At 55.2% G+C, this 23791-nt stretch overlaps 1 protein-coding gene across 1 annotated transcript; it reads right to left on the reverse strand.

Moving 5' to 3' along the window:
• Positions 1 to 690: 690 nt before the first annotated feature.
• Positions 691 to 20973, reverse strand: TIE1 (tyrosine kinase with immunoglobulin like and EGF like domains 1). Its single transcript, XM_040231442.1, has 24 exons — positions 20959 to 20973; positions 20629 to 20757; positions 17433 to 17750; positions 17234 to 17344; positions 15650 to 15805; positions 15363 to 15494; positions 15063 to 15203; positions 14714 to 14842; positions 13807 to 13952; positions 13418 to 13562; positions 11193 to 11351; positions 10894 to 11031; positions 10411 to 10707; positions 9596 to 9886; positions 8724 to 8914; positions 6241 to 6451; positions 5969 to 6079; positions 5571 to 5761; positions 4328 to 4441; positions 4147 to 4217; positions 3010 to 3050; positions 2812 to 2908; positions 2626 to 2725; positions 691 to 1157 (listed from the first exon to the last, which is right to left on the reverse strand). Exons 2-24 carry the CDS (start codon positions 20684 to 20686, stop codon positions 1086 to 1088), a joined length of 3420 nt encoding a protein of 1139 aa, XP_040087376.1. The 5' UTR covers positions 20687 to 20757; positions 20959 to 20973; the 3' UTR covers positions 691 to 1085.
• Between the last annotated feature and the right edge of the window lie 2818 nt (positions 20974 to 23791).

Consider the following 23791-nt stretch of genomic DNA (forward strand, 5'->3'; position numbering starts at 1 on the left):
GAAGGCACAAGCATCCTGCTGGGACTGACTGAAGCTGAAAATGACTTCTGCCTTCTTCCTTTGGGGCCCACAAGCTGGGCAGTACCAAGCCAGGGAAGGTTGCCTAGAGACAAAAGGAAAATGGGCACTCCAGACAGGCCAGACTCTTGTCTGGTGCTGTCTGAACTGAAGCTGGGCTAGAGCCAATGCTGGGAGGGACTGTTTGGACAGAGCAAAGAATCCTAGACTGGCAGCTGTTTAGGGAGACATATTGGTAGTAGAGGCTGGAGAACAGGGAAGAGACTAGGGGAAAACTGGGCTTCTCATTATGATAGAGATGTGAGGGAGTGATTATGAAGCGAAAGTCACTCAGTCTGACTCTTTGCGACCCCATGGACTATACAGTCCATGGGATTCAGAGCACTGGAGTGGGTAGCCTTGCCCCTCTCCAGAGGATCTTCCCAATCCAGGGATTGAACCAGGGTCTCCTGCATTGCAGGCAGATTCTTTACCAACTAAGCTATCAGGGAAGCCTGATGTGGGGGCAGTGTATGTGTAAAATGGGTCTTTCAGGACATCTCCCATCATTGAGGGCTTGAAATAATGACAGTGTCACAAGGGAGAGCATTTCTTTTCTTGGAAAGTCCAGTTTCTCCCTCTTTGGTTTAACTTTTCCCTGGGGTTGACCAGCAGTAAAACGTAGACATTGGATGGAGCTTCTCAGAGCATTTATTTTTCCTGATTACGAGGCTGGGAGTAGGGCGCAGCTGAAAACTGCACGTTAGTGGTGTGAGTGCTAGCTTGAATGGAGGGGTTGAAGCGGGGGTTTGAGTGGAGGGAGCAGAAGAGCGCCAACAGCTCTGGAGCAGCTGAGCCAGAAGGAAGGATGGGAGGGTAGCCATCAGTGATGCAGGAGGCACTGGGAGCAACTGCAAGGGATGAGGACCCAGCCCCCCTGAGCCCACCCCATCCCTGGATCTCCATTTTTCTTCCTTAAGTTAAAAACCAATTCCTTGAGGCAGCTCAGGTGACAAGGATCAGTAGTCACAGGTTGGAGAGCCGAGTGTGCTCTGGCCAGCAGAGCCAGGATCTGGTCGGACAGTCGCTCAGGCCTCCTCAGCTGTAGCGTCAATGCCTGCGTATGTGAAGTTCTCAAACAGCGACATGTTCACATAGGCCTGGGGAGCAGAGCAAGCTTTAGTGGGGGGCCAGGGACTGGGGTATGCCTACCCTGGAGGTCCTTGACTTCCATATGGTTGGGGTACTGGAAGAGACACTGATCCGTACTGGAGACTCAAGATGACCCCATGGCCAAGGGTGGTCCTCACCAGCCCAGAGCAGCAAGAATATCAGACCACAGCTGGGAAGCTAACATGAGAGACCCCTGACACAATGTTAGATAGGTGTTTTTTCATGCCCTTATCTACTGAATTGATGGCTAATGTATTCATCCATTCATTTCCTTATTCTTGTATTCAGAAAGCTATTTCTGCTGATTTACCCATTTTTATGGTTGCTTGACTATTCCTTCATTCTTAAGATAGTTGAATAATTCCGATAACTACTTAGCTCAGTTGGTAAAGAATCTGCCTGCAATGCAGGAGACCCCAGTTCAATTCCTGGGTCAGGAAGATCCCCTGGAGAAGGGATAGGCCACCCACTCCAGTATTCTTGGGCTTCCCTGGTGGCTCAGCTGGTAAAGAATCCGCCTGCAATGTGGGAGACTTGGTCCGATGCCTGGGTTGGGAAGACCCCCTGGTGAAGGAAATGGCTACTCACTCCAGTATTCTAGCCTGGAGAATTCCATGGAATGTATAGTCCTTGGGATTGCAAAGAGTCAGACACGACTGAGCAACTTTCGCTTTCATGGTTATTTGATTATTCCTTCATTCTTAAGATAGTTTAATAATTCCTAAAACTATTCAGTCATTAATTCATATTTAAGAACTGTTTTCACATTACTCATTTTCACGTACTTCTTCACTTAGATTTATTTGATAATTCATTTACTTATATTATTATCATTTACTTATAATATTATTACATTAGATTCAGTTATTTAATCACATGGTTTTTTGTCATGTAGCTTACAGGATTCTTAGTCCCCAGACAAGGGATCAAACCTGTGCCTCCTGTAGTGGAATCGTGGCGTCCTAACCACTGGACCACCAAGCAATTAAGGAATTCCCTTAATTAATTTATTTGTATGATTATTATATCATTCATCCACTGGTTCTATACATCCATTCATTCAGTTACTGTGTTGCTCATCCATCCATCCATTTGGTGAGCTGACCATTCATGCATTCCACCCTGGCTCTGTGCCAGGTGAGAAGAGGTGTCCATGATAAGAAAGGACTGATGACCCCAGCAGAGGAAAGCAGGGAGTCCTGGACATGGGATCTGGGACAGGGACTTGCTACTGAAGCTAATCAGTGGCCTTGGAAGGCTCTAGAAAGGCCGAGTGTCCAACTCAGTGAAAGCTAGACAGGGTGCTACACCCCAGGGCCTGGTTTGGCTGTGGTGCAGCTGTTGGTGGGGACAGGGCCGTGGAGACTGCTGCCTTCTCGCTCCTGTGGGCACTGTGAGGGCACTCCTGTGAGCTCAGTGAGCCCAGCTCTCCCCACACCCTGGTGCTCTCCTCACCTTCCTGGCTTCCAGCATTCGGCCCAGCTGTAGCGCGATCTGGGCAAAGGGGGGTCGCTCGTATGGACGGTCCCGCCAGCACTGCCGCATCAGCTCGTACCTGTGGGTGGGCAATCGATGAGATGAGGGTCAGGGCCTGCTGGCGTGACTGACAGGGGGCCCGGGGCTCGAGGCTGAGGGACTCACACTTCATCGTCACAGTTTCGAGGCTGCTCCATGCGGTAGCCCTGTGGCAGCTTCTCATATAGCTCGGCACACGTCATGCCGCAGTATGGGGTGCCCCCTGTGGGAGGGTGATGCCCTCTTAGCCCAGGGTCCAGGAGGAGGGGGATGGGGGTCAGGGAAAGGTGGGGGCCTTCTGGGGAACAGGGCTCAGGGACTCACCAAGGCTCACGATCTCCCAGAGGAGGACCCCAAAAGACCAACTGAAATGAGGAGGATGCACTGAGTTATCTTCTAGGCCCTAGGGCCCAGCAGCTTAATGTCTACCTACCCCAGCCTTGGCCAGGTGTGGTCTCTGCTATTGAAATTCCTTCACAGCCTCCCAGGCTCAACATAATCACAGCTAACATTTTTACTGTGCACTTGCTATGGGCCAGGCACTCATCATTTAATATGTATGTTAATTCATCTACCCCTCACACCAACCCTATGATATAGGCACTATTATTATCCCCATTTTACAGACAGGGACACTGAGGCACGGAGAGGTTAGCTAGCTCACCAAGGTCACACAGTTAGCAAGTGGCAGAGCTGGGATTCAAACTCTGGCAGTCTGGCTCCAAAGCCCTTGCTCTTAGCTGCCTCATATTATAACAGCAGCTGGGAAGATGAGAGGTGGCTGAGGCCAGGGTGGGAGTTCTAGTTGGGGGAGACATTTCAGGGGACCAGGGGGCAGAAGTAGGAAGTAGGGGAGTGGTGGTTAGAGGGGTGCTGGTGTGGTAGACAATGAGCTGGGCAGGCCAGGCCAAAGAGCTTGGGGAAAGGCCAGGACCAGGGCTGGAGTGCTGGGCAGGCCAGGTTGGAGAGAGGGGCCAGGGTGGCTGTCTAGAGGAGGGAGCGCAGAAGCGGCTTCTTACGGGTCATGCTCTGGTTAGGTTCTCCGGTGGGGATGACCTGCCCTTCAGAGAGGAAGGTCAGAGCATTCTTTTGAGTGGTCTCTCCATTTGCCCAGGCGTTATCTGCCCGCAGCCCCATACCTCTCCAAGGCATCCTCCAGTCTCTTAGTCAAACACAGCCCTAAACCTCTCCTACTCCAATGCTACTGCTGAAACACCTTCCAAGATGAAGCTTCCTTTCCCCTGCCCCGCCCAACCCCACCTTCCCATTAAGATGCTGGGCATGGACAAGGCATGCTTAAGACACATCCGTGTCACATCTGTGTCATACCTGGAATACACCCTAGGGGCAGCCAAGTCATGCCTTGTTCAACCTGCGACATCTCTGAGATGTGTCCAGGTCACACCTACACGCATCCTTAGGGGACCAAACCCTCCTGCCTGTCTGCACTCCCACACTCACACATCACTCTTGGTGGTGTAGACGCTGTAGTTCAGAGACTCAATGGCCATCCAGCGCACCGGGAGACGCCCCTGGGAGGGAGTGGGTTTGAGGGGTTGGGTAAGGAGAAAGGGCTGTTCAGCAGGTTCTGGGAGGCAGGGCGAGGCATGGGCCCCGAGGGGGAGGACTGAAGGAGACTTACCATAGTCTTCTTTACATAAACCTCCTCCCCCCGAGAAAGGCCAAAGTCTGCAATCTTGGAGGCCAGGTTTTCTCCGACCAGCACGTTTCGGGCAGCCAAGTCCCTGTGGATGAACTGCAGGCACAGTTAGAAGTCAGGGACGACGGAGGATGATGGAGCCTGGGACTCCAGGGCCAGGGAGGGGGTCCGCCTCACGGCTGGCTTCCTGGGCCCCTCTGTGCCTTTAGTAGCCCTTTACTCTTCTGCCCACCTACCCCAGGCCTCAACCTGGATCAGAGACTCGTGCCTGGGAAAAACCACAGTGGGGGCTGTCACCCCTTCCTACTTGTGATCTGGGGCATGGCCAAGTTCAGGCTGTATCCTTCTCCTGGGACAACGGTTGACTTTTCCCCAGTGACCACACTGCACCTTCTCCTCTTTGAATGCTCCCTGACCCCGTCTCTCCCTGACCTCTCCCCGACCCCTGCTCCACTGAAGAGAGTGGAAAGGCCCTTCTCTTGCCCAAAGTGATCTCTCCCTTGAGTTCCAGATCCTCCCCATTGGGCCCTCCACCTTCCTCAGAGACCTTGCTCTATCACCCCTCCCTCTGCCTGGGACCCCTGCCCTCTACTTCCGGGCTTCCCTGGTGGCTCAGAGGTTAAAGCATCTGCATACGATGCGGGAGACCTGGGTTCGATCCCTGGGTTGGGAAGATCCCCTGGAGAAGGAAATGGCAACCCACTCCAGCACTCTTGCCTGGAGAATCCCATGGACGGAGGAGCCTGGTGGGCTACAGTCCACGGGGTCACAAAGATACTCAATACATTAACTTCAAAATGCCTCCCTTCAGTCTCACATCCCCTCCTCCAACTGTCCCCTCCCCCCTTTCATTCAAGCGGGGTGTTCTTGGACTTGGGTTCAGGCTTCCCGTCTGCTCCACCCTTCTCCTGGTGAGTCTCATCCACTCCCCAGCCACCAGCACCCCTATCTCTGAAGTGACAGCTTCCAGACTGTTGTCCCTAGTCCAGGCCTCCCTTCTTGGTTCTAGGCTGACAGTTGCAAAATGCTAAGCCACACCCCCAAACACAGACCTGCTTTGCGGGTGGTCTCACCCACTCACCCAGGCCAGCAGCTTGGGGTCACATCCTCTCTATCCTCAATCCCATATCCAATTAGAGCCTGCTGATTTGATCTCCTGAAGTTCACTTGATGGTCTCCCCTCATCCCTCTAGCACACCTTCCCCAAAGACACACACACACATACCTGCTTCTCACTCAGGTACTGCATGCCATTGGCAGCATCACTGGCAAAACGCAGCAGCTGCCGGGAGCTGAGGGTGGAGGCTGTTCCATGTTCCCGGGCAAAAGCTGGGTCAGTTTCCAGGACCCGGCTTTTGCGCAGAAAATCCAGCAGATTCCCATAGGGGGCATATTCAATGGCGATATACAAGTAACCTGGGAGGTGGGGAATACAGGGTGGTGATTTATACTCAGGCACCTGGGATGGCAGCAGGCACCTTATGGTACTAGAGAGAGAGCCTGATGCATGAAGGAGAACCAATAGTGATGTTTTGGTGTTCTGAAGCTTCCTATAAGCTACTAGAGGTATTGGCTGATGATGTGGGTTTGGAAGATGGGATAGGTGATGAGTTTGGGGCTCACCTCGGTTCTCACAGGCCCCCAAGAGGTTGATGATGTTCGGATGATGCCCCAATTTGCACAGAACTTCCAGTTCTCCCGCAAAGTCACGATGATCGTTTTCAGAGGCATACTCTGTGTAAAGAATCCAATATCACTTTTGCCGGAAATAATCCTGGAGAAAGGGTATGGGCTGTTGAGGGCTGGGGCCAGTTGCTGGTGGAAGCTAGGTGGGGCCTAGGGTTGAGGGAGAAAGGAGAGGGTCAGGGTTGGGGCAGGGGTTGCTCTCAGCGGACCTTTCAGCATCTTGATGGCGGCGTTCATCTTGAGTCCATCCTTCTTGATCATGGCCCGGATGACCTGGCCAAAGTTACCCTCTCCAATGAGATCCTCAAAGGTGATGTCCTCCCACTCCAGCACCGGGTAATTTAGGGGCTCGGGCTGAGGTTTTGGCCGCCGGGTCAGTGTCAAGGTGCCTGAGCTGAACTGCAGGATGGTCTCCTCGCCCTTCACAGGATGGGACAAGTAGGCAGACAGTCCACACAAAAGACAGGGGCAGCAAGATGCAGAGACAGGCAGACAAAACAGTGATCAGACAAACAAACAGAGACCCAGACAGAGGGCACCCTGGTGGCCAGCCAGGCATGGACAGACAAAGGACGCATACTGAGACAGAATCTTATGGGATGGAGCCACAGGCAGGCCAGTGGGTAGACAGATGTCCAGAGAGAAATGCAGAGACTGCAGGCTGGAGATCTAGTGTGTGGGCTCTGAAGGAACACGGAGTAGGTAAAACTGCTCGAAGCCACGGCATGAGTCAACGGAAGGTTGATACTCCTAACACTAAAACCAAGAGGCACTGGAGTGAGCTGTGATGGGAGCAATGAGCTTCCCCTTATTCTGCCAATCCCCCAGCCAGGCTGTGTTGTCACCAGGGATGCTCTGGAGTGGATTCTGGCCTTGGGCAGTGGATCGGGGTATGTTTAGTGAGTACCTACTCCATGCTAAGCCTAGAGCAGCAGGCAGCCAGTGGAGTGGTTTTCTTCTCCATAGCAGAGAAGCAGAGATGACCCCTGTCCACCCACTTGGCAGCTCCCATAGCTCTCAAACCACTCAGGACCTGAAGACAGAAAGAACATAACAGAGAAGACCATCCATTTGCCCTAGCCAAGTAGGACCTGGGCCACCTGGGCAGGGCTGAGACCAGGGAAAGGAAATAGCTGAACGGGACCATGGGCAGTGCCAATATGAGAATAGAAAGAATGGTTAAGATAGACCTGTTGGGGTGTGGGTCCCTATATGAGCTGCAGCCCAGCTTGATGGGAGAGGTCTGAGGACACAGGTCACATGGATTCACATGAAACATAGACAACTGAGAGCACACACTTGCATGCACACACACGTGTTCTAGAGGAGGCCAGTAGGCAGGGCATCCATGAGAGGTGCACGTGGACATGTGCTTGTACAGGAGAACAAGTGGAGGAACACACAGGTCAAGGATACAGGTGCATACAGATGGGGGCATTCACAGATGGGCACACTCATGCCCAGCACACGCATTCATGCACACAGATACCCACACATAGGTGCCTGGGGCAGGGGTATGTCTTGATATATGTTAGGATGCTACATCCGTTTAAGGCTACTTCCCTGCTCCTTCCCTTCACATTCATACCCCTGACCCTCCCCCACCACAGCCAGGCCGCTTTTTGCACACACTGACCTCAGAGGGAGGCCAACGAAGCCTGGAACAAAGAAGCCGATTGAATCTCTGAAGGGAGTATTTTAGAGGCATGGTAGAGACAACAGCCTTGGACACTAGGCTTTCTATCACAAGGATCAGCCCTTGAGAGAAAAGAGGGTTGTTTTTTTTTTTTTGAAATGCCAAAACTTCTCTGTAAATACCGAGTCCAGGCACGGAGGACCCAGGGCAGAGTTTGGATCATAAGTGACAACAGTGGGGAAGATCCCAGAGGAGAGAGAGGCAGAGGGTTGACAGATGGGGTGATGCTGGGGTTCCTGAAGGGGAGTTAGCACCCTCCCCCAGTCCTTACCCCCTCAGTGGGGGCCTGGTGCTCAGGTTTACAGGGAAGACAAGAAGAGTAGGGACGCCTGTGCTTCTCGCAAGGAGTGACAGGTGAGGCTGCAGGCTCAGCTCAACTCGAGAGCGGTAGAAACAGTTGTAGGAGGAGCTGCAGCAATGGGTCTGAGGGTTGCAGAATATGCTGCTCTATGCAGGGTCAGGGAAGGCCCTTGGAGTTCTTAAGTCCAAGGAGGCCCTGGGATTTGCAAAGATGGAGATTGGGATGAGGAACTCAAAGTGCAAGTGCCCTTCTGGCCCAAAGGAGGTCACAGAAGGGCTGAGGACATGAGTCACAGATGCATGCAGGAGGGCCTGGCCAGAGAGAGGCCCTCATGAAGCCCAGGCATTCTCCATGTTCTCATCAGGCTTCCCAAGCATCCATCACCCCTCATGGGAAGGAGGAGAACCCCAAATTGACCCTGGTGCAACATGGACATAACTGAATGATTCTGAACTGGGAATACTAAATATTTCACGACTAATATACCTGGGCTCAGGAGCTGAGTTCAATGCTATAGAAATGGAGAAAATTACAGATTGCACCCTTGTATGCTGTTGAGTATAGTCTTACACCCAAACATCCATGCGTGCACACATACACACTCACAGTGTACAAATACTTGTGTGTATACAGGTAGACACATATATACGTAGGGTCTGCACACATGTGCCCAGCGGCGGGTACAGGTGACTGACCGATCCTGACTGGTAGGTGAAGGTGCGTCTGCGATGCAGGCAGCTTTTGCGGATGCATGCCAAGGTGAGGAGGGCAGCCAGGATGGTGAGGCAGGTGGCAGACACAGAGCCCACCACAGCCAGGACCAGCTGTTGATCCAGGCCCTCTTCAGCTGCATGGATCTCTTGGACTGGGCCCTCAATCTGCAGCCCTGGACACCAGAAGAGGGGCAGATCACAGAGATGCCTGGGTCAGGGAACCTGGAGGCCACCACGGGGTCACACAGAGGTGGAGGTCAGAGATCCCAGTACCAGGGAGGGAGCGGGGATGTCAGGCCTAGGTCCAGCGAGTTGCTGGAATGTCATGATTTTCCCAGCACTCGGACAATGGGTCATAAAAGGGAAGGGTTGGACTCCCCTGGTGATCCAGTGGTTAAGAATCCGCCTGCCAATGCAGGGGACAGGGGTTCGATCCCTGGTTCTGGAAGATTCCACACACCTCGGGGCAACTAAGCCTGTGTGCTACAACTACTGAGCCTGCACATCAGAGCCCTCGGACCACAACTACTAAAGCCTGTGCTCCGCAACAAGAGAGCAGCCGTTGCATAAGGAGCCTGAGCACGGCAACTAGAGAGTCGTCCCCCTCACCACAACTAGAGGAAGCCTGCACACAGCAAAGACAACCCAGTGCAGCCAAAATATAAAGAAAAAAGAAGAGCCACATCAAAGAAAAATGGAAAAAATGAAAGAAGGGAAGGGTCAGGGCCCCCACTGCCTGGTGCCATATCACTCGTTGGGAGGGGCCCAGGAGGCCCTAGATCCAAGGCAGGAGACCACGTGCCAGGGAGAGCACCTGAGACCAACCCCGTGGCCCGGGCAGCCCCCCATCTCACCGTTGCCCAAGGTGGACTGTTCGACCACGTTGCTCCAGTCGCCGGGGCCCTGGACACTGGCCCGCACGCGGAAGAGGTAGCGCGTGCTGGCGTTAAGGCCGCGGACGATGGTGCTCGTCTCCTCGGGCCTGTCCACGTCCATCCACAGCGGGTCTCCGGAGCCCCCCGCCACCTGCACCTCCACGATGTACTTGGATATAGGCCCGGCTGGAGCCTCGGGGCGCTGCCACATCAACTGGATCTCAGAATCTGACAGGGCCTGGGCATGGAGGTGTCGGGGGGCTGGGGGCCCTGGGGAGATTGGGGTGGGAAGGTGCGGCTCAGATGGGACCAGGCTGTGTGACTGAGGGGTCAGACAGAGCCGTTCTAGCTGTGTCCCCAGCTCTACCGACCCCAGCATGGGAGATCCGCTGCCGACTTCCCTGTGTCCTCCTGGGCTGTGTATTCCTCTCCCTGTGGCCTCCTTCACCAACGGGCTTCTGCCTCCCCTGACCTCCCAAGTCTCCCTTGTAGTGTCCCCATGCCCCCAGGCCCCACGTCCTCCTCACGCCCCACCCCCTCCCGTGACCTCCTTGGGCTCGCCTCTGTCCCAGTCACTCCTGGAGGCCCACACCCTCCTGGCATCCTATGTCCTCCTGTGTCCTGTCCTCCTGTCTGCCTGACATCCAGATCCTCCCTGCGTCCGTTTCCACGTCCTGTGTTTTCTGCCTGTCCATCCAAGCTCCTGTAACCTCCCCCGTCCTTTCCGGCCCTGTGTGTTCCCTGCGTGCCCTGCCCTCCCTCATCACGAGCCTGACACCCCCTCCCGAGCATACCGCTGGGGGGCAGAAGCACGCGCGCGGCGGGCGAGGCCGGGCCCAGGAGGGTGCAGTGGTAGAGCCGCACGTCCAGCTGGTAGTGGGTGCCAGGCGTGAGTCCGGTCAGGAGGGCGGTGCGGGCCTGGGGGGACGAGACGTTCTCCCGCCGCTCCTGTCCCCGGGCCCCGTCCCACAGGCGCAGCAGGAAACCATCGCCCACCAGCGGCCCCGGCACCGGGGGTAAGGACCAGCTCACTCGCAGCCGGTCGGGGCCCTCCACATGCCAGCCCTCCAGCCACGGCTTCAACAAGGGCTCTGGGGCCAGAGGTAGAGGTCAGAACTGTCTAGTAGGTCCTGGGGGCTGGACGGGAATGGTGAACCCCCAGGGACAACCTCCAGTGGGAAAGGCAGGGACCCCGGGGCCGACAGGCCAAGACAACGCCGGAGTGCATGGGACAGTGACCCCTGGGGAGCAGAAAGGGGTGACTCTGGGCCTCTCACCAGGACAGTCTGTGGTCATGAGGGTGGGAGGCCCCCAGGCCCCCTCGCCCCCTTCCCCCGGCCGGCTCAGCTGCACACGGACACTGTATCCTGTCTTTGGCCTCAGGTTCATTAACGTCACGTTCTCACTGGGGTCCACTGGGGGCAGGGCGCACAGCATTCAGTCCCAACTCTGTCCAGAAGCCTCTGCTCTCCCTTCAGCCTCTCTCTTCTCCACACACTCCCCGCTCCCTTCCATCCCTCCGACCCCCTCATTACTGTCTGGCACCCCATCCTGCCCCTAGCTCTTGCCCCCTCACCCACGATGGTCGACCAGGCCATGGTGCTGTCCTGGGGCCTGTAGTGCAGGCGAACGGAGGCGACGGGTCCATCCCCAGAGAAGGAGACCAGCGGGGAGACCACAAGCTGGCGGCTCTGCTTGGCCAGAAGCCTCGGGGCGGTCAGGGGCACTGGCGGCACTGCCAGGAGACTCAGGGTAAGGCGTGGCCCACACAGCCCACCCAGCCCTCGGAGACAGAGGCAGACTCTGCGCTCTGGGCATCAAAGGTAACTCTGGGTCTCAGTTTGGACCTGGGGACCCCCCTGGGCTGGGGAGAGACCAGGTGCAACAGATGATCAAAGTAGCCAGGGCCTGGGGAGGACAACTCGGGGCGTAGGGACTCGGAAACAAGGAGATGAGGGTGTCCCAGAAGATGTTAAGTGAGGAAGCGACGCGGCCAGGCAGGGGTTTGGGGGAGGGCACTCTGCCATGCAATGTCGGGGAGGACAAAGAAGGCTAGAGTCCAAGGCAGTGTCACCCAGCTCTCTGCCCCTCCCCATCATTCATCACTCTCCTAATTAAAAAAAAGTAGCAGGTGATGAAGCACCTGCTCGACCCAGATGCTTCACGTGCATGGCCTCTAATTCCGACAACTGCCTTTAGGCAGGGCTCAGCATCCCTACCTTAAGAATGAAGAAACTGAGGCTCAGAGACATGGAACGACTTGCTTAAGGACATGCAGCCAGGGTTTAAACAAAGTCTGTCTGACCAGGCCATCTAAAATCAGCCCATCTGATCCCAAACAGCTTCTGTGCTCCTGCTTAGCTTCCTCACCCCACGGTCACTGTCTTTCCTGCCTTAGCTCTTCTGTCCAGATTACTGCATTAACGTCTCAACTGGTTCCCTTGCCTCGTCCAAACATTTACCAGACGGATTTTCTAAGTAAAATGGATATATGTATGGATGAGTGCATGCATGGATAAATGGAGGGATGGGGGGAGGGAGGAGGGTCAAGGAGGATGCAGGGGTGTGGTAGAAGGGGTGGGAAGGAACAATGTTGTCGGGCAGGAACACACATGTAAGGAAGAAGTGCTGGCCTGGAGGGAGAGGATGGTCCAGTTTGGATCCTATGGAGCCCTGGGCCTGCGGCTCATGCAGAGGATTAGGTGACCTGGAGTAGGGCCCCTGAGGCGTGCACCCACTGACTTCAGAACCAGACCCCCATTACACAGAGGTCTGGAGCCCAGGAGAGGGGTCCAGGCTGCAGATCGTTATTTGAGAGTTGCCAGGGAAGGGTTGAAATCTTAGGACTAGGTGACATTATAACTACTAATAGCAATAAATGTCAACATACATTGACCACATACCCTGCATCAGGCACTGTGCCAAATGCTTAAACGCATCATCTAATTTAATCTTCACGGCAATCCTACCAAGGGAGTGCTGATATCCTCATTTTACAGAGAGAGAAACAAGCTATGAGGGGCAAGGTAACTCGCTTGGATGACGGAGCTAGAATAGGTAGTGAAGATTCAAAGCCAAGTGGCCTGGGCAGAGTGAGAAGAGGAAGGCTGGAGGTGGGTCCCTGGGGTGGTGGAGGGGGCGACAGAGGAGTAGAGGGAGGATGGGAGCAGAGTCGGACAGTGAGAAGAGGGAGAGGGACAGAGGTCTGGGCTCGTGTCGGGGGAGGCGGTGGCAGGGTCAGGAGCACAGGGAGAGAGGACCGGGGGGCGGGAAGGGGTGTGAACGTCTGATGCTTAAGGTGCTGCAGAAGGTGGGGGACACCTAGACTGGGGTGGGGGTGCTTGGCTCTCAGCAGTCTTGGGCACTGGCAGCTGCCTCCTTATTCACCAGGAAGCACTTCTGGGAAATGAAACAGGTCCACAGCCCCAGGCACTCCCCTGTTGTAGCACTGGGTGCCCGGTGGTGTGACTTGGGGTTGGAGGGAACACAGCCTCGCAGAAGCGGAGAGAAAGGCACTGTGTATCTGCGGGGTGGGGGAGATAGAAAGGAAGCATTGCCCGGGGCAAGGCTGGAGAGTGCCCCATTTCTGGGGCATGGGTTCCCTTTCCAGGTGGGACTGAGCTATGCTCCAGCCTGGAGAGTGCCCGGTCCAGGCCTCAGGCTGACCACAAGCCCTCTTCTCTGCCTGGTGCTGGGCTGTGACCTTACATGCTCTTGCCCTTCCTGCTCCTATCTGAGCAGCCTCGGCTAGCACCCACTCTATCTGCCATCTATCCTCTATGGACCCAGGACATCACTGACCTTTGACATTGATCCTGAAGCGTCGACTATCCTGGCCACCAGATGTGGACACGCGGCATTCCCAGAGTCCACTGTCCCCAAGAGCCAAGCGGGGCACCTCAAACTCGGCTGTGGTTCTATCTGGCTCCACAATGGCCTTGGTGGACTGAGAGAGGCAGGGGAAAGGGGCAGCCCTCAGAGAAAGTGTGCCATGTGGCAGAGGTTTGTGTGTTTGTCCAGGCTGACGAGGGGACAGAGACTGGGAGGTGGTCCCTCAACAATCAGCCTGACCCAATTTGAGTTGAGGTCAGGCCAGTGGGCAGAGCCTGCAGAAAACCCCAAGGGGTGAAGGAACCTGGGGGTGGGCAGAGGCCCTGGACCCCCAGAGGCCCTGGGGTCATGGGGCTCACCAGGAGCACCGTGCCATCCGGCTTGCGGAGCTCCATGCTGCCCCGGACTGGGAAGGGGTTCCCCGCTGCGGCACAGTTGATCCGGGGCATTGTGTCTAAGTTGAACTCCAGTTCGGAGACCATGTCCAAGATCTGGGGGATCCGGTCTGGGGAGAGAGGGGACACTCATCCCAGAGGCCCTGTAAGGGCAGACACACGACTGCCACAGAGCCCCCCACCCCTGCCCCCTGAGTCTTTCATCTTAGAGGAGGCACCACCAGCATCCCAGTCACGCAGGCTTGCAAGCCAGCGAAGTCTGGGCAACACCTCCAGGCTCTCACGCCCACCTCTACTGGCCCCCGAATCTGCCTCTTGTGCCCTCCGCCTCCTCAGACCCTCCCACACCAACACCAGACCCCTCGCCAGCCTCACTGCCAGAACCCTGGTTCAGGCCTCTCTCATTTCTGGGCCCTGTGACAGATCCTCTGGGCTCTCCCGCTCCCTCGCCAGCAGCTGCGGTCCTCTCTCAACCCACATCTGACAGCGCTCCGACCTCGTCAGCCCTCCCTGCGGGGCTATCATATTCAGTGCGAACCCTGCAGCCTGTCATTCAAACACCCCGAGAGCTGACCTCTTCTGATCACGTCCAGAGCCTCTCCTCATGCCACTGTCCCGATATTAAAGCTTGAGTCCCCCAGCCTTTGCCCTGCTCTCCACCTAGCCATCTTTCTCCCGTCCTCCATACCCCACCTGAGGTCACGCCTCTTTCCAGAGGCCCTCCCTGACTCTCTTGGGTTGGTCAGGGCCCCCTCGGGGCTCCCACCCACCCTGGGCTGCTGCCTATCCCCAAGGGGAGGAGGAGCTTTGAGCCAAGGGGATGCATCTGGTGAAGCTGACCTGTTCCTCAGAGCCACCCCCGTGCTCGTACCTGACTTCTCACAGTGCCTCCCGTGCCACCCGGAGGGGCAGACGCAGCCGCTGAAGCGGTCACAAGTACCCCCATTCTGACACTGGCACTGGAGGTGGCAGTCAGCTCCAAAACGACCTGGGGCGCAGGCTGGGCACAGAGTGGGTGTAGTCAGAGGGGCACAGGTCGGGGCGCAACAAGGGCACAGCTGGGGCCTGGGGAATGCCAGGCTGGGTGGAGAGGGCACTGGTCAAGAGAGCAGGGGACGGTGGAGGGCTTGGTGTGTGAGGCAGGGCCAGAAGGAAGAGTTGGGGCCAGGCTTGCAGCTGGCTGTCTGCTCAGAGGCTCCAGAGGGTGGGTTAGTCTGTACCTTCCTGGCACTGGCTTCCTCTCCATCCAGATCCACAAGAACAGCCGTAGGGGTCTGGGAGGCAGAAGGTGAGGCCCCGGCAGCCTGATGTGCCTGGGCACTGCTCCTGGCAGCTCTGCCCAAAACGGCCTTCTCTGCAGGCTAGAAAGAGGGCATGTGGGTATAGAAGCCTCTGTTGGGTCTCAGCGTTCAAGACCTCCTGGAACATGCTCACCCTCCAAGTCCATCCTCGTGGTTTGAGAGTCTTCTCCCAGCCAGGCATCCTCTCCTGCCCAGGTCCTGGTGCCCCCTCCTCCTTACCCTGCTCACAGCGGGTCCCAGTGAATCCAGGGGGGCACACACACTCGCCATCCTGGTCATGGCAGACACCTCCATGCAGGCAGCCTGGGCATTCCTTGGTACAGTCTTGTCCCCAGCGCCCCGCCTCACAGCCTGCAGGAATGTACTTTCAGCAGCTGACCCTCACCCACTGAACCACTGCTTCTGAGGACTGGGGCACCCCTGGGGGCTCAGGGGAATCCACAGGAAGTATGCACAGGGGTCCCAACCTCCCATATCACCCACCACCTCTGCCCTCTGCTCCTGACCCCGCACGATGAGTCGAAAGAAGGCGCTGCCCAGTGGGCTGGCTTCCAGGTATGTGGCACTGTAGATGCCGCTCGATGATGGCTGCACGTTTGGGAGCTGCAGCGAAAACTGCCCGTCCTGGGCCTCGTGCCAGTCCAGGGTGTAGAAATAGGATCCTGGGGGCATAAACGGGATAGGGGCCTCAGCATCACACAAGAGCTGGGGTCCCCTCCCTCTGCCCACCTTATCCCGAGTCCCATTAGTATGGGTCAGGCAGAGTGAACAGACCGGGGGAAGGCACCGAGTGTCTGGACCTGAGCCAGGAATGTGGGAGGCAGCGCCTTTTCCATGCTCCACCAACCACTCAGTAAATCACTAACTCTCTTCAGTCCACATCCTCCTTGTCTCCTAAAGCTGCCCGCTTTTCTCCACGCTCACTGCCACTACCCTGCTCCCAGCCTCCCACAGCCTTCCAAGCTGTCTCTCTGCCTCCAGTCTCCCTGCTTCCTGTCCATCCTCCACTCAGGGTGACCAGTGAGATTTTCCTCCAATAGGCTCCACCATAGCTGCCCTGCTTAAGCTCTTCAACATTTCTTCATTGCCCAAGGGACAGCATCGGACTCCTCAACACATCATTTTCACCAGTTTGGCTGCCGTGCAGCCCTTTAGCCCCACACCTCTCCACATCTTGACTTCTAGCATTCCTGAACTGCTTTATCTCTTCCAGAAACAATATGGTATCTCACAGCTTCCTGCCTTTGCTCTTATCAATCCTCCTCCTGGAATGCTTCTCCCCTCTTCTTTGTGCAGTTAATTCCCAGCAGCCTCTCCCTCCAGGATCTGTGGACCCTAATATTAGGGTTCTCGTCCCTGCACCCCTCCCCCCTTCCTCTTTGCTCAGGATGGAAGAGAGATTCTAGAGAACACAGGTCTACCTGACTCCATGTCTCTTATTAGTTCAGGGGCCCTTGAGCTCAGGAGGCAAAACCTTTGGCTCAAGAGTCCAGGGACTCAAGAGGCAGCCAAAGGGCTGCGGGTATGAGAGCTGAGGCAGGAATCTTTGGGACCACACAGAAAACTGGCTTTCTCCTCCGCGGTGGCCAGAGGAGCTGACAGGGCCAGGTGGGGTCAGGCCTGCCCTGGTCCCTGCTCCCATCTGGACAGATCTCTGGAAGAGGCCAAATGTCCCTTGCCTGTGCTGGGGCTTTGTTACCCCTTCTCTTCTTCAGCAGGGGGAGTTTCTGCTCCCTGTCAGACATGCTGTGATAGTACTTGCTAACTTCTGGGAGAGCCCAACTGGGAGGGGTTAACACAGCTAACTGGGGGGTGACAGGGAAGGAGGCAGCTGACCATGAGGCCGCTGGTCCTCCAAGCACAGTAGGAGGACATCTCACAGCCAGAGATGAGTTGGATGCAGGAGCTTCCCATGGATCTGGTGCAGGAGAAAGGATGCCCCCCGGGAGGCTGGCCAGAGCGGGTAACAGGTGTATGGAGTAACGGCTGCGTCAGGGGCCAACACTAGGAGCTTCCAGGGCCATGGAGGTACCGGGCTGGCAGAACTAAGGGTTTACCAGCCCACCCAGTTCAGACACCTCCCCCCTTACCGTTGCTCTTCCAGATCACATCTGTCTGTTTCTCCTTGCGCACCCGCGCGGAAAGTACCGCCGTGTCGCCCTTGTTCACTGTGTGTGTGACCTTGTCCGGGAGCAGGTGGGCTGCGAGGCGGATGGAGGGCAGGGTCAGGGGTCAAGGGCAGCCCCTCCTCCCCTCCCCCACCCCCCCATCACTGGCGGCCGGACTCACCCCCGGGGCTGTTGTGCACATAGAGGACGCGCGTGCGCCGCGCCCCCGCGCCGCCCACGCAGGAGAAGACGCCCACCAGGTCGGAGGGCTGCGAGAAGCCGCGCACCGTCACTCGGCTCGAGCCGTTGCGGGCGATGTGCGGGGGCTGCCAGGGCCGCGGCGTGCGCACGATGCGGTCGTCCTTCTCCAGCAGCAGCGGGGGCCCCCAGGCGTCCGAGCCCCTGCCCGCCCCCGCCTCCCCGGACACGCAGGTCAGGAAGAAGCGCTGGGGCTCGGTCAGACGCAGGTCGGCCAGCAGCGTCAGGTCCACCGCCGCCCCTGGGCCGGGACACCGGGCTCCGATCTGGCAGGGTCCCGGCCCTCCCCCTGCCCCGCCCTCCACCTCTCGCCCCTCTCCTCGAAGCCTCTCCCCTCTCCTCCCCTCCCCGCGAGGCGCTGCACTTCATCAGGCACGTCCATCCGCCTCCCTTCCTGTCTCTATCCCCTTCCCGGTGCACTGGCCCCTTTCCCTCGAGTCTCTTCATCCTAACAGAACAAAAACAAAAACAAAGCCCCTTCCCTAGCCTCCCCATCCCCTCCTTTCTCCAGCCAGATGGCTTCCCTTTACAGCCCAGCCTTCGGAAAGAAAGAATGATCTCTGCGCCCCATCACCGTTTCCTCACTCTATTCCTGGCAGTGCCCTTTCCTGACCTGTCTCTACAGCTGCTCCGCAAAGGGGAGCCGCTCTCCCTCCCACCTCCACTCTGCCCCCCCAACACCAGATTGCCGGCTAGGAGAGCGCTAAAGATCAGAAGTGTCTTGGAGGGACCCCTCCCGTTGCTCTGGTCCCCAGGTCGCTCCGGAATCTGGACCGGTTTGCTGTGCTGGGATTGAAGGCGGGAGAGGCTGCATTCTGCAGCCAGGTGGTTATGGGGAGAAGGGAAGAGAGCTCTGTTCCCAGCAAAAGGCCAGAAGCAGGGGGGGCAGGCCCTATGGCCCACTTGGGGCTGAAACATGCATGGACACCAGGTGGGCCTTGGCCTTTGCCTTCTACAGAGCTTCCTCTGGACATACCTATCAAATGCACGAAACTGTGGGAGAGAGGGGCTGAAGAGGTGCCTCCTGGAAGATACAGCTGGAGGGTCTTAAAGCTGAGCAGGATACAGGGTGGGGATTGAGGATGAGGACAGGGAGAGGTCATTGGTGGGGAGGACCTTCTAGGCAGAGGACATGCCTTGGTGCATGCTAAGTTGCTTCAGTTGTGTCTGACTCTTTGCGACCTCATGGACTGTAGCCCACCAGGCTCCTCTGTCCTTGGGGATTCTCCAGCAAAAACACTGGAGTGGGTTGCCAGTTCCTTCTCCCGACCCATGGATCTAACCCGAGGCGTATCTTATGTCTCCAGCATTGGCAGGTGGGTTCTTTATCACTAGTGCCACCTGGGAAGTCCCAGAACCTGAGTAAACGTGAGGAATGAAAAATACCATGGTGTGGACAGGGGGCTGTCCAAGTTCAAAGTGGCTGGGGCATAGGGTGTGAAGCCAGAGCCAGGAGGGACCTCACAGAGCTGAAGTCTAGGCTCAGCTGAGCCTCCTCAGCCCTGGGACCCCATGCCTTCCCAAGCCCCTCCTACTCTGTCCTTGCCTGTTCACTGCCAAGTGGTTAGTTGGTTTAGATGCTACTTTGCATGTCAATGGATATTCTTTGAAAGCCTGCCACAAGTAAACGAAGCTGGCTGCCTGTCCTGTGCCAAGCACCTGTTTTCCTTTGGATCCTCACACTCTGCAGAAGTTGGTGTCTTTCCATCCACAGAGGAGGGTCATAAAAATTATTCTCCAGTCTTCCTCTAGCAAGCTCATCCCCTCTCCAGGCTTTCACCATCACTTCTGAGTCAGTAACCCTGGGCAGGTCTCTCGGCTCTCCCCAAACTTGCTCTTCTCTGGACTTCCTGCCTCAGCAGACTGGAAAACCCATCTGAGATACAAACTTCGAGACATTTCATACTGCTGCTATCATAATGAGTCCATCGGAGATCAGTTATATGCCTCGTCTTTACTTATGTTCTCTTGTTTTATCATCCCAGCTCTCCTGGGAGGTGGGTATTATTACCCCAGGTTTATAGCTGGAAAATTAGGGCTCAGAGAAATAACTTACCCAAGGGCATACAATTAGTAACTGGCAGAGCCTGGTTTCTGACTCTAAAGTCCACACTTTGAAGCACTGTTCTGACTGCCCCAATCAGTCACAAAATAATTCTGTTTCCTCAGAACCTCTATAGACTTCGTCCCCACCCTCAAGTCTGCCCTTGTTAACTCTCATCCTTGCTTCCATGGACCATCCTGATAGCCACACTCTTCCCTCAGCTTGTCCTCCAAACTGACCGGTTCGAGACCTTGTGACTCTCTGGCCTACAACCTTCCGTGGCTCCCTATTCCCCTTCAGGATGCAGAGCTTGCTGTAGAGCTCCCTTGCAGTTCCCACTGCCCCTCCTGCTGTGTGTTCCCTCCAGAATCCCTCGCTTCCCTGTACTTCTGCGCCTCTGAGACTTGTGTCTATTGTTCTGATTGCCCTGGAATGAAGACCACTCCTCTGAGTGAAGTCTGTCCTGATCCCTTTCCATCTCCTACCCTGAAGGAGAGTAGGCTGACTCTTCAGTGCTCCTCTGTGTCTGTTCCGTGCTCACCCAGTGTCCCGGGTCTCCCACTAGACCGCAAGCCTCTCAAGGTGGCCTTTGTGTTCTAATCCTCTTTGGGCAGCACACTGAAGGAATGGGCTACCACGTATTCAGAAGCTCTTAGCAAGTGCTCTTTGTAAATTACCTCACTGAAACCCAGTTACAGCCATAGGAGGTCAGCATCATTCAATCTGTTGTACAGCTCTAGAAGTTCTCTGCTTCTTATAGCTCTTGGAATATTGTTGGTACTCGATAAATGTTTGTCGAATGAATAACTGAGTTGAGTCCCACACACTGACCGTATGAGCACGCCTGAAAACTTCAGGGGGCCCAGAGGCTCTGCTGCTCCCCACTGATGTTCAAATCCAACACAGTCTGAGGCTGCTTCCCTCCCCCTATCCCTAGCTTCTGCCAGGGTTTTCCAGGCCCCGATCCCACTTTTTAGTGAATCAGGGTGTGGAGGAAAGAGATTGCAATAATGATAGGGTTTTCGGGGGTGGGGGTAGTCAAGACCCTGGGCAAGGAGGTTCAGGGGAGACTTACCAACATGAGAAGCCAGGAAGAAGATGGGGAGTAGCAAAGGGGGCTCCAGCCAGACCATACTCCGGAGGCTGACTGTGCCAGCCAGCACAAGTGGGGCCCAGGGTCAGTCGCTGGGTCTGGTTGCTCAGCCTGTGCAGTCAGTGTGTGTTGGTGTTTGGGAGGAAGAGGAAATGAGTTAGCTTGGGTGGGAGGGGTGGCAGGGGAGACGGGTGGGGAGGACTTATCCTGCTTCTGGGCCTCTAGGCCCCCCTAGTCTGGGGATGGGTGTGGCCTGGAAGGTCCTGGAATGGGGTCACTTAGGGTGGGGGGAGGGTTGTCGTAAGGACAGACCTGGGGACTGTTGGGCCGTTTCCCTTCCCCTCCTCTCCCCGTGGTCCTCAGTCCTGCCAGTGGGCAGGAGGCAGGAGACAGGAAAGGGAGGAAGTCGGTGGCTTCCTCCTATTGAGAAGGGATGGGGAGGATATTGTTCTGGGGTCTCTCCTCCCCCAGCACAAACACACGATTCCTTATGTTTGCACCCGAGGACACAGTTACATGGGTGTCCTAGAGAGCAGTTCATGTATGTAACACAAGGATCCAGAATGTACACAAAGGAACAAAACAACACACTCAGGGCAAAAGCCCTTTGATTCAATCTTGTGTTATTCTCTCAGTTTACAGGTAGGAAAAGTGAGGCCTGAGCCTGCAGGGCCTGAGGGCTCTCTGAGGTCGTGGCGAGGCTGGGACTTGAGCTTCTGGCTTAGCCGTTCCTCAGGGCTCATGCTAAGCCAACCTACAGAGTGCACAGTGGGTGAATCTCCTGCATTTGCAATCCTTGGCTTAAGCCACTGACAGAGGCTTCAGCACCCTGTCTGCCTGAGGTCATTATCCTTGGACAGTGGGGCAGCAGAAGCCCCGCCCAGAAAGTGCCTGCACTCTTGAGGGCTGACAGCAGCCTGGAGGCAGTCCTAGCCCTTGACAAAGGCTCTGAAGTCCCATGGGTCTGCTGTGCCCCTCATCTCTCCCTCCCGTGGTGCTACCTCTCCACTGGCAGTTGCCAGAGGAGAACATCATCCATGGGCATAGACTGCCCGCCAGGCTGGGGGTGGGGTCTCTCCTTGCAGGGAACAGAGGGAAGCGTGTTGGAGCCATTCTGAATGGCTGGGCATACTTGTGAAATCTGACTCCTCTGGCCTCGAATGGAGTGGTTGGGGTGGGGTGAGACCTGGTGCTAGGTTAGGGGACTGGTTTGGAAGTCCACACCCTCCCTCTGGGGCTGGGACATCAACCTTCCCTTTGGGGCTGGGACATCTTCCAGAATCTGTTGCCAGGTGAAAGCTAGACTCTCTTTTGGACCCACTAGGCTCTAATTCACTGTCTGAGGGAAGCTGGGCCTCTGCAGTCTAGCTGAGCTGGTTTAGGCATGGGACTCTTCAGAAAATCCCTGAAAACTCCCAGGAGAGACATTGACTCCTGGTGTAGTTTGGAAAATGGATCAGGGAAGACCCCTCCTCACCCCACCCCGACCATGTTGGCCCCCAGATTCCTCATTCCTAGGTATGAGGCTGGGAAGAGCTTTTTGTGGATAAGACTCTGGTGGGAATGGGGGTGGCTAATGCTTTAGTCTTCACTTATCTTGGTACCAAGACCTTTGACTCTGGCATAAGAAAGGAGCTGGGAAATGCTGGGGCAGTTTGTCTGGCAGGGTTGCAGGCAGAACTTTCCCCTTGTTTCTGGGAAGGCCTGATGTCATTTTGTATGTATACAGAGAGCACTTGGGCAGCATCTGTTGTGGAAAATGACAGCTACTGGCACAGGTGTTTGCTCTGAATGAAGTTTAAGGCTCTGTGACTCTAACATGGCAAAGACTACAGGTCCATCTGGCCACCCCACTTTCAACTGGGAAACGGAACTCAGTAGTAATGATCTGTAGATGAACACAATGCACGTCTTGCAGAGTTTGTATACAAGAATTTGTATTATAAAACAGTGTCCTATAAAAGTGTATTTTTACATGTGTTGAGATTACATTGCAAGCAACTTAAATACCATCTGTTTACAAACATAATGTCACTAATGAACTATCTGTGCACCAACAAATTTTGAGTAGGTTGTGTGTACATCTGCTCTTGCAATAGTAATACTTAAACCATAATGCATGCTTTAAAGTCTCAGTCACTGGAAAGTCACTGGAAAGTTACAGACCAAGAATAACGTTAATGCAGATATGCAGGTCTACACATTGTGAGGTCAACTTTCCAATCCAGAACAAAGCTGATAATAATAGAGCTAAAGATAAGTTATTTTTTAAAAAAGCAAGAATAGCAGCATGACCAACTCCACACAAGGCTGATGATTCACTGCTACAAAAGCCACCTTCCTGCAAATAGTGGGAATGCCAGCTCTTGTCACATGGTCACATATAGGGGTTTTGCCAGGTCACCAGGGGTTAAGAGCAACCAGGCCTCCTGTGGAACTCTGAAGGAGAGATTTTTAGTAAACAATCCATGGCAATTTACTTTCCCAAGTCATATTTTCAGTTAGAATGTTGCTAGTAAGAAGCCTGCAGTTGGACCTGAAAAGGTAATGAAAGTAGTTATCCTTTGCCCATAAGAACTGAAGAAGGATGTGAAACGGTGGGACTGTCCAAAGCCCATGGGGCAGCCTCATGTTCCACTGTGGGGCCGTGGAGCTAAAGAGTTCTGTGTTTGCACAATTGTGTCAACTGTTGGTATCAGCTGAATGCTGCTGAAAATGGTCATGTATTTTTTCATAGCTAATCTGAGCTTTGGGGCTGCTACTTTTGGAGAAGTAGTCTGTTGTGGTCCCTTTGGGATGCCATAACAAAATACCATAGACTGGCTAGCTACTAAACAGTAAACATTTATTTCTCACAGTTCCAGAGACTAGAAGTCCAAGATCAGGATGCCAGCATGGTCCAGTGAGGATCCTCTTCCAGGTCACAGGTCCTCACAGAGTGAAAAGGCAAAGGAGCTCTCTCAGTTCTCTTTTATACATGTATTACAGGCATCCCTAGGAGATAGTGTGGGCTCTATTCTAACGTCTCCAATAAAGCAAAGAACACAATAAAGCAAGTCACATATTTTTGGGTTTCCCAGTGTATATAAAAGTTAGGCTTACCGTACTATATCTATTAAGTGTACAATACCATCATGTCTAAAAA

This window comes from Oryx dammah, unplaced genomic scaffold, assembly GCF_014754425.2.
Source record: "Oryx dammah isolate SB20612 unplaced genomic scaffold, SCBI_Odam_1.1 HiC_scaffold_28, whole genome shotgun sequence".
Taxonomy (NCBI): Eukaryota; Metazoa; Chordata; class Mammalia; order Artiodactyla; family Bovidae; genus Oryx; species Oryx dammah.

Excerpts from the sequence above, each read along its gene's own strand:
- TIE1 (XM_040231442.1), bottom strand. The coding sequence starts at position 20,686 with ATGGTCTGGCTGGAGCCCCCTTTGCTACTCCCCATCTTCTTCCTGGCT. Across the intron at positions 15,495-15,649 it reads CTTTCGACTCATCGTGCGGG|GCTGTGAGGCGGGGCGCTGG; the intron begins GTCAGGAGCAGA and ends ACATTCCTGCAG. Across the intron at positions 13,953-14,713 it reads GAGGCACTGTGAGAAGTCAG|ACCGGATCCCCCAGATCTTG; the intron begins GTACGAGCACGG and ends CTCTCTCCCCAG.